Genomic DNA, 9,728 nt, shown 5'->3' with positions numbered 1-9,728 from the left:
ACAATGAGCTGCAGAAAGACTTTCAACAGTTCCAGTCAACATGCGTTATTTAGCCCTCAACTAACCTAGAACTTTGGAAGGACAGGAGTCTCTTTACACCTCCATTAAACGAGAGGCCACTCCTCTATTTGTCCGCAGTCTATTTAACTGCAGAGGCGAATAGAGTATGTATGTGTCATCCACCCAAAACTTCAATTGCCAACAGTATGACGAAAGACTGACAATAATTGAATCGTCAAGTGAAGCATTGTAGCATTCACGAGATTGAGGTCATACAATCTATTTGACCCTTCGCAGGGGACTGTTGTAACGTAAATAATAAGAGATAAGTCTTGAGGTTATCGTTAACTGCTAGTACGAAGTAAAGGCAAATAGTTATTCGATTGTAACTTTTCATCATCATCTTTATCAATCCTTTAATGTTCTTTTTAATGTAATCAGTTCGGTCGAGTGAAACTACTTGAAGATAACCGTAGTGGGTGTATCAGGGAAGGTTGATAGGTACAATTCGATCTATGTTAGCTAAATTCAGAAATGCAAAGTTAATTGGCGTGAACTATACTAACTTGTAGGTCATCCATTAAGTAGATAAGTAGGTAGGTGTGATGATGATGATGATGATGATGTCCTCCTAGCCAATTATCGCCTACAACGGCTATTCTCATGTAAGGAGATCAGCCAACTGCGCAGGACATATTACCTATAGTGCACAAGCCTCTACGCAGACACAGGTGCACTCACTATTCCTTCACTCTCATAGCTCGATGGGACGGCAATCCGACACGACCGGACAGAGTTCTGGGGCAGGACCGACATTTAGGTACGTACTCTAAGATGCACGGGTGAAGTGGGTATCTAGGTACCTTTGTGGAGGTTTCAAGTTATTAACATTATTCAAGTATTTACTTAACTCCAAGTTTTCTTACTCACGTTCGTGCTGGGCCCGCTGAAGTAATTTCCTTGACATCTCACGTACAAGGAAACGTTTACGTAATTATAATTGAAACACGTGGCGACAACGTTTTCAATTAACTGTGCAAGTAATTAATTTGGGCGAAGACTTGTTCTGAACGAAATATTGCGAACTTGCCGAGGTGTAAAGAAAATTGGTCGAGTTGCGTGACAGAAACTAAGAGCTTCAACTGTTCACTTGATGTGCTAAGTACCTAAGTTAGGACTCCTTTGAGATTTCTAGAAGGAAGGACACTTACCTACCCAAGTTTTTACAAACATACTTAGGTAGGTAAGTACCTACTTCCCATTGAAGTGGGTTTAGTGATTCCTTCATTGAGAAGATATTTGGATTACCTAAGTAAGTACCTAATTAACATTAGGTACCTACCTATTTGTAGGTAGGTATCACACCTAGGTAGGTATATTTGCTTTCATCATCAGTCTTTTTCCAGTTCCACTACAAGGCACAAGCCTCCCTCACATACAGAACAGGAATGACCGTTTAGTCACTTCGCTTGTTTGATTATTGTGGTCCAATTCACGTACCTACCTACTTAGATTTTATAATAAATAATACCTAAAGTTACATGGATATGGCTATCGGTAGGCACATTTTTTGCCTTTATTTACCTACTTAGTTTAATGAACTCTATCAACTCCTACCTACATGTCAAAGTTTTACCAACTTCATACTGCTTACCGTACCTGAATGTAGGTGAGCAAGGAACGTAGGTACCTAATACCTACTAAAGGTTAACAATAGAAAATCGATTACCTCTAACCACGGTCATTAATAATAATCGTACCTAGTCGGAGGGTTTGCCACATACCTAACTATTACTTTACCTACTGGGTTTGCCTACATACTTACTATATCACACGCAATCTTGAACTGAGATGAACTTGCTATAATGTTTCTCACATGTGACTTGATAAGAGATGACAACTTTGCCTGGTAACAGTTCTATTCATTTATTTATATCATTCCTATGACATTTTATTTACAAGATTTCTGACCTTTGACTAGGGGAACCCTAGAAATTGCTTTAGGCATCTAGGTACTTGGTAAAAAAGGTAGATATCTTCGGGTAGAATAACCAAATCATGGCCAACCGTCAAATTGGCGCCCATTGGTCAAATCGGCGATTGGCCAACTGTAAATGGTTCGGTTACCGTTATAGTTCAATTGTTCAACCCACTAATATTTCATTCTGTAGTGGTGACAATTACGTCTATGGGAGATTCAGGTGTTAAGGTATTTTGTAGTTTTCTTGGTGTTAATGAATTTTGTTGCTGACTGCACCAAGATATGAGTAACATGATCAAAAACCCTTTTGCCTGCTTGTATAAATAAGTAAGCTTTTAAAATATTTAACTAAGTATCAGTCTTCTTTTTCTGGGGAAAATGAATAAAATTAAACTAAAATTTAAGATAAGAAAACTATATTGCATAAATAAATAGTTGTATTGAACAACAAACACAATATATTGTCACAAAGACAACTTATAACTAGGTACATTTAAATATAGCTTCGTCTTTCATGCTAATATTTCAAAAACTATAACAATAATAGAGCTACAATATTAGGATCAGATTAAACAATCAATGTTTTTGTGCATCAAAATTATATCAGGTAACTAAACCATGAAATATTAAACCTTATTTACATAAGTTTAAGACAGAAAGTAGAGTGTAAACTGGGATGGGTAAGTATGCCATATTGCACAGACTTCAGCGGATTTAACTTAGTTTGAGCAAGCCTCAAACATTCACAGCCATTCCTGAATGGAAAGGAATGTTTTGATATATCAATCAATATAATATAGAAAATATTTTTTCTAGTACATTTTAAATTAAATAAACAATCTTACGAGTAACTAACTTACCCACTTAACACAATAATTAATTACATTTATAATACTCAATGATTCTTATACACTAGGTAATAAAATAATTTTATATTTAGGAAATTGTCCACCAATTTGAAGGCACAATGGAATTATTTTTTATTTTGAGAAAAAAGAGGGAATATTTCGATTTAGAGATTCGGATCACGTAACAACTTTAAAACTTTGTCACAAAACAAAGAAATCTTTTCAATTTGTTATACAGTTTAAGTAGATTTATTAATACAAAAAATAGCGACCAAACACTAAAATGCAGATATGCCGCGTAGGCATAAACGTAGCGGCCGGAAGACGTTAGTAGGAATACAGTGATTTTAATCACTGCGTAATATTTAGACACGAGTGAAACCCTACAAATATAGTAGAACAAAGAAAAGTTTATAGAAAAAACTTTTTGTATTATCCGTTTTCATTGTAAATATTCATGTTTTTTTTTTCAATAATGTGAATATTTCAACGGACATTTTTAAAAATTTCGTTCTACCTATAATATTTCAAGGTTTTCACTCGCTAACAGCTGCCATATATTTACTGTAATTGTGCCTTTGCCCGCTGATGTTTGGCAGCCTGGAATGTGTTGTGCATCAACATGGCGACTGTCATGGGTCCCACTCCGCCGGGAACTGGCGTCACGGCACCAGCTACTTTGCTAACCTCTGTTAGAAAGAAAAAAAAATGTGAGAGAAAAAAAAATACCTATAAGACAAAAAAAATATATAATACGAAGAACCGACAATTGGAAAAGAACATAACGAAAAATAAATGTATGAGTAGTTGGTGATAGTTTGTCAATTAGCTTGAATATTTTTACACTAGGTCAAATAAATAAATTAAAACCTAATTTTGAGTTATCGGCAACTACTTTTAAAAGTAAAGACTCTTGACATACTTCTACACAGTACATGAGCTAAAACCATAAACCTTCTTGGTAGTTAGAATAAACGAAATTAAAATAAACACTTACCATCATAATCAACATCGCCAACTAGCCTGGATTTTCCATTTTCGTCAGTAACTTTAGTGATGCCAACATCAATTACCGTAGCGCCGGGCTTGATCATGTTTGCTTTGATAAGTTTTGGTACACCTATCACGAAAAAAATATAACTTATGAATAACGATAGTAAATAATACAACGAAGGAAATAAATACATATTTACTTGACAAAACGACGAACAAAAAATAATATTACAAATTAAAGAAAAATGTGAATCTTGAAAATTAATGATAATCTTGAAAATATTAATTTGCGAAGGAGGTCTAAAAAGCTGGCAGTACAATGTGGGCAAAAATTAAAAAAAAAAAAGCTCAAAATTTGTTGCTAATTTGTTGCTAATTAGTTGCCAAATAATCGATTTTTTTGCTTTTGCCGATTTCGAGAAATCGTCAACAATGCTAGCTTCACCATAAGCTGGCATGGATTATAAGATAAAAGTAAAGGTAAAATAAACAAAATCACTACAAATTTGTTGCTAATTTGTTGCTAATTTGTTGCTGTATAACCAAAATAAATTTGAGGTGCAAAAATATTTTTTTTTTCAAATAGAAAATTTTTATTTGCTTTGCGCGCTTGAATGTCAATTGTTTCATGAAAAAAATATGAAATAAATTTGTTGCTCGTCACAGAACTGTTCCTTGTCACTTAGAGAACCAGCAACTAAATAGACACCCGACGATCGGGTGTCTTGAACTTCGGTGACTAACAAACCGGCCATGCTGGCTTGAATGTCGATTTTTCCGGTGAAAAACGTTGAAATGAATTTGTTGCTCGTCACAGAGGTGATTAATGTCTCTCAGAGAACCAGCAACTAAATAGACACCCGACGATCGGGTGTCTTGAACTTCGGTGACTAACAAACCGGCCATGCTGGCTTGAATGTCGATTTTTCCGGTGAAAAACGTGGAAATGAATTTGTTGCTCGTCACAGAGGTGATTAATGTCTCTCAGAGAACCAGCAACTAAATAGACACCCGACGATCGGGTGTCTTGAACTTCGGTGACTAACAAACCGGCCATGCTGGCTTGAATGTCGATTTTTCCGGTGAAAAACGAGGAAATGAATTTGTTGCTCGTCACAGAGGTGATTAATGTCTCTCAGAGAACCAGCAACTAAATAGACACCCGACGATCGGGTGTCTTGAACTTCGGTGACTAACAAACCGGCCATGCTGGCCTGAATGTCGATTTTTCCGGTGAAAAATGTTGAAATGAATTTGTTGCTCGTCACAGAGGTGATTAATGTCTCTCAGAGAACCAGCAACTAAATAGACACCCGACGATCGGGTGTCTTGAACTTCGGTGACTAACAAACCGGCCATGCTGGCTTGAATGTCGATTTTTCCGGTGAAAAACGTGGAAATGAATTTGTTGCTCGTCACAGAGGTGATTAATGTCTCTCAGAGAACCAGCAACTAAATAGACACCCGACGATCGGGTGTCTTGAACTTCGGTGACTAACAAACCGGCCATGCTGGCTTGAATGTCGATTTTTCCGGTGAAAAACGTGGAAATAAATTTTTTGCTCTCCGTAGAACTGTTAGGCATCGATCGGAGAACCAGCAACTAAATAAACATCCAATCACCAAGTCTCCTTTAAGCTGATGATTATCAAACAGGCTATGTTTCCTTGAATGTTTGTTTCTGCTGGAAAAATCGACATTCAAGCCAGCATGGCCGGTTTGTTAGTCACCGAAGTTCAAGACACCCGATCGTCGGGTGTCTATTTAGTTGCTGGTTCTCTGAGAGACATTAATCACCTCTGTGACGAGCAACAAATTCATTTCAACGTTTTTCACCGGAAAAATCGACATTCAAGCCAGCATGGCCGGTTTGTTAGTCACCGAAGTTCAAGACACCCGATCGTCGGGTGTCTATTTAGTTGCTGGTTCTCTGAGAGACATTAATCACCTCTGTGACGAGCAACAAATTCATTTCAACGTTTTTCACCGGAAAAATCGACATTCAAGCTAGCATGGCCGGTTTGTTAGTCACCGAAGTTCAAGACACCCGATCGTCGGGTGTCTATTTAGTTGCTGGTTCTCTAAGTGACAAGGAACAGTTCTGTGACGAGCAACAAATTTATTTCATATTTTTTTCATGAAACAATTGACATTCAAGCGCGCAAAGCAAATAAAAATTTTCTATTTGAAAAAAAAATATTTTTGCACCTCAAATTTATTTTGGTTATACAGCAACAAATTAGCAACAAATTAGCAACAAATTTGTAGTGATTTTGTTTATTTTACCTTTACTTTTATCTTATAATCCATGCCAGCTTATGGTGAAGCTAGCATTGTTGACGATTTCTCGAAATCGGCAAAAGCAAAAAAATCGATTATTTGGCAACTAATTAGCAACAAATTAGCAACAAATTTTGAGCTTTTCTTTTTTAATTTTTGCCCACTTTGTACTGCCAGCTTTTTAGAGCTTTGCGAAGGTATTAAAGAGTCACGTAAGAATTAGGCACACAATAAAATTGCTTCTTTCAAAATAAATACCTGTAGCAGTAATAATAATATCGGCATTTTGGCAGAAGAATTCCAACTGTTCTTTAGGCGTATAACGATGGCAGATAGTAACCGTAGCATCCATTCCGAGTCCATTGTCATGTTTCTTGTCACTATGCAACATCATAGCAATAGGCAGACCAACATTTTTCGATCGGCCTACTACGACCGCGTTGCGACCAAAGGTTTCGATGTTGAATCTAAAACAATGTATGAATTGTCACATCTGTTGTTTATATGATCTTTGGTTGATTTGCTTTCAATTAAAATGCGAAGAGAAATAATTATGACTGTAAGTCGAGACTAGCTAATAACGTATTGATTTAGTTGATTAGATTGATAGTTGCAATTGCTTCACACTTTCTTAATTCGGTATTTCTCATAGTTAAAGTGAACTACAAAAAAAAGCACACAATTTTGAAATAATGAGATAAAAAATTGAAAACTCACCTCTTCAGCATTTCTATCACAGCCAAGGCAGTCGCAGGAACTAACGTTGGCATATCAACACAAAGCTGTCCGATGTTCACAATATGAAAACCATCAACGTCCTTCTCAGGAGCGACCGCATTGCACACTTTTCTCTCACTCATTGTCTCAGGAATTGGCAGTTGTACAAGGATGCCATCAACGGTGCTGTCTGCGTTTAGTGTTTGTATCTCTTGGATAAGTTGGTCTTCAGTAATTGTGCTGTCACGTCTAATCACTTCAGCATTGATGCCTACATATCTTGCAGCTATGATCTTGTTGTTAACATAAGTGTGGCTGGCTGGGTCTTCTCCTACTAAGATGCATCGGATAGACGGTGCCCGGTGACCCAGGTTAATCCAATTTGCGATTTCTTGCTTTAATTCATCCTTCACTGTTCCTGCCAGCGCTTTGCCGTCGAGGATTCGGGCCATGATGCTGTTTCAACAAAATTAAAGATTTGAATAAGAAATACATGCTTACTTATAGCTTAGTTAATCGTTAAATTGATTATTTTGATTAGGGACATTAAAAAAAACTAAACACTCTTTTTGATTATTTGGGCTTGTTAATAAATTAATCAACACTATTTTATATTTTAAGGTCCTACATAGGCCAGTCAATAAAAAAATATTGATATGTTATGAATATAGTGAATAGTAAATCATGTCTGTTCAAAAATTCTTCTAAGTAAATTCCATACAATAAAAAGCCAAATCTTGACACTACATTGTTAGCAATTGAATTGCTTCCAATTACATATCATTGTATTATGTTTAGAGGCACACAATTATTGTAAGATTGCAAAGTCTAGTCACATATTTAGATAGTGGATATACGTGTGCAGGTAAAAGTATATAAGTAATCCATATAACAATAAAATAGATAAGAAAAGAATAGTGAAATAACTTTGAAACTAAATAAATTATCTAATCTCAAAATACAAGGTGAAATTAAATTTAAAATCAAAATTAATTGTAAGAACACAAATAAACCCAATCACTAAAATAATAGAGTGTAAGGTCAAATAAAAAAAAAGAAAATTAAAAAGCAAACAAAAAAAAGTTTGCAAGCCACAACACAATTTCACAGTATTAAAATTTACCTGGCCGAGCCCAAAGAATCTATGTACGTGTGACTTCTCATTGTGGATGTCAGAAGTGAACTGAATACTCGGAGGCGTAGGATTTGCCTCATCGCTTACTGCCAACGTACACGGGTCATTAGGTCAACATGGCCAAACAGTTTACAACAGAGATAACGCATATATTCCAAGTATAGAAACTCATCCAAATTAAACCAGATAATGACAGTTTTAAAATGAGAACATCAATGGGTTACATAGTTCAATTAATATCATCGAGTCAGGTGTAAACTGCTTTTATCCACTTATAGGGGATTTATTAAAACTGGATATAAGTACCTAAATACTTAACAAATGGTAAGATAAAGCTATTCTGACTTACTACTGGCTGACACAACAGTGACAAAATAAAATTAGGTTGCCTGTATATTCTAATTTTGAAATATTAATTGACAGTCCTTGACAAATGTTGAATGAGAAATGGCAGGTTAGAAGGTAATGCTTATTTTAAATAACAAAATTGTTGAATCAACAGTTTTCTTGAATGGATACAAACTTCCTCATGTTTAGGAACTGAAGTTCAAACATTACTAAGGTATCTTGTGTTTTTGATTAAACAGTGTTAATTAGTATTTCAACTATAATAGCCACGTTTCTGCATTATAATAAGTCTATAATATAGCCTTCACCTCAATGGTAATTCAATCGTCAATTGAGGTAATAAAAAAAGTAATTAATAAATATTCCACTTACATTTTTTAAATTGATTCCTTTTCGAAATTCTTTAAATATTTGGTAGTGCCAACAATGTATGCAATACGTGGCTTTTCTGTGGAAAGTTTCTAATCTACTATTGAATAGTTTTCAGTACGTTTTATTGGTTATTTTTTTCTTTTATAGTGACCGGAATCAAATCAAAACTTTACTAAACAGCACCTTTCAGTCGTCATGTGCGAGAAACGTGGGTGTCAAACTTAGGCAGGTTATGGTTTTCGAACTTACTTACTCAAAATAAATAGAATGTGCAAGATAATCAATCAGATCCTAATAGCATAGTAACACATAACCTTATTTTAATCGTTTCTTTATCCTTTATGTAATTGGATCAATAAGTAATATACTAATTTCCTCCTCTAATGTACAATTTGTATTCTATTGTTGTGGTTTTCGAATTCACCTGCTGGCATTGGTTGGCGGCACCTCATTTGACATTGACTTGACATTTGACACTAATTTTGCGTTTTGTTATTCAACATTTTGCAACTATATCCGATCGACTCCCTTTTGCAAAACCTTCTATTGTACAATACCCATGGTAAAAGTATGTAATAATTCATAAATAAGAAGTGGGTAGGAACCGTTTCATTGTTATAGATGGAATATTTTTCGTTATATTTAATACATACTAAGATTATCATTGTAAGAAATAATATTTATCACATGTTACTACCGCGTACTGATGAATCGAACGTTATCTTTGGTTAATACCAAGAAGTAATTAGGTAATTAAAGTTGAAACGAAGTAGGAAGAGGCTGTAATACGCACATCTTATATGTAGACTAATTGGAGTAAAATAATTCCAAAAATTCTGTACCGTTGTAAACTTGATCTGAAAAAACCCAAAATTAGGTACATACCTTCTAAAGACACAATTTGTTATAGACACAATTTGTTATGCCATACATAGGTAGATGATTCTTGTCTTCAGATTTTGCGTTGCTAGGTATATAACAATCCTATCACAGCTTTTGACATAAGTAGGTAGTATAAGAAATGATTAAAAGATGGTGCCTACTCCTCATAATA

General features: G+C 35.2%; 1 protein-coding gene across 2 annotated transcripts; it reads right to left on the bottom strand.

Moving 5' to 3' along the window:
• Positions 1–2,380: 2,380 nt before the first annotated feature.
• LOC124637021 (bifunctional methylenetetrahydrofolate dehydrogenase/cyclohydrolase 2, mitochondrial) lies at positions 2,381–8,882 on the bottom strand. Of its 2 annotated transcripts, XM_047173335.1 has the most exons (6): positions 8,675–8,882; positions 7,943–8,040; positions 6,820–7,275; positions 6,361–6,569; positions 3,827–3,949; positions 2,381–3,518 (listed from the first exon to the last, which is right to left on the bottom strand). In XM_047173335.1, exons 2-6 carry the CDS (start codon positions 8,032–8,034, stop codon positions 3,391–3,393), a joined length of 1,008 nt encoding a protein of 335 aa, XP_047029291.1. In that variant the 5' UTR covers positions 8,035–8,040; positions 8,675–8,882; the 3' UTR covers positions 2,381–3,390. The 2 variants fall into 2 exon arrangements, with proteins under 2 accessions (XP_047029291.1, XP_047029292.1); XM_047173336.1 differs by lacking the exon at positions 7,943–8,040 and having other exon boundaries at positions 8,675–8,880.
• Positions 8,883–9,728: the final 846 nt, after the last annotated feature.

The sequence above is a fragment of the Helicoverpa zea genome, chromosome 15 (genome assembly GCF_022581195.2).
Source record: "Helicoverpa zea isolate HzStark_Cry1AcR chromosome 15, ilHelZeax1.1, whole genome shotgun sequence".
In the NCBI taxonomy this organism is placed as follows: Eukaryota; Metazoa; Arthropoda; class Insecta; order Lepidoptera; family Noctuidae; genus Helicoverpa; species Helicoverpa zea.
The sequence above is the reverse complement of the archived record's forward strand: the minus strand, read 5'-3'. Positions and strand labels throughout refer to the sequence as shown.

Excerpts from the sequence above, each read along its gene's own strand:
- LOC124637021 (XM_047173335.1), bottom strand. The coding sequence starts at position 8,034 with ATGAGGCAAATCCTACGCCTCCGAGTATTCAGTTCACTTCTGACATCC. Across the intron at positions 6,570-6,819 it reads GTGATAGAAATGCTGAAGAG|ATTCAACATCGAAACCTTTG; the intron begins GTGAGTTTTCAA and ends ACATTGTTTTAG. Across the intron at positions 3,519-3,826 it reads TGGCGATGTTGATTATGATG|AGGTTAGCAAAGTAGCTGGT; the intron begins GTAAGTGTTTAT and ends TCTTTCTAACAG.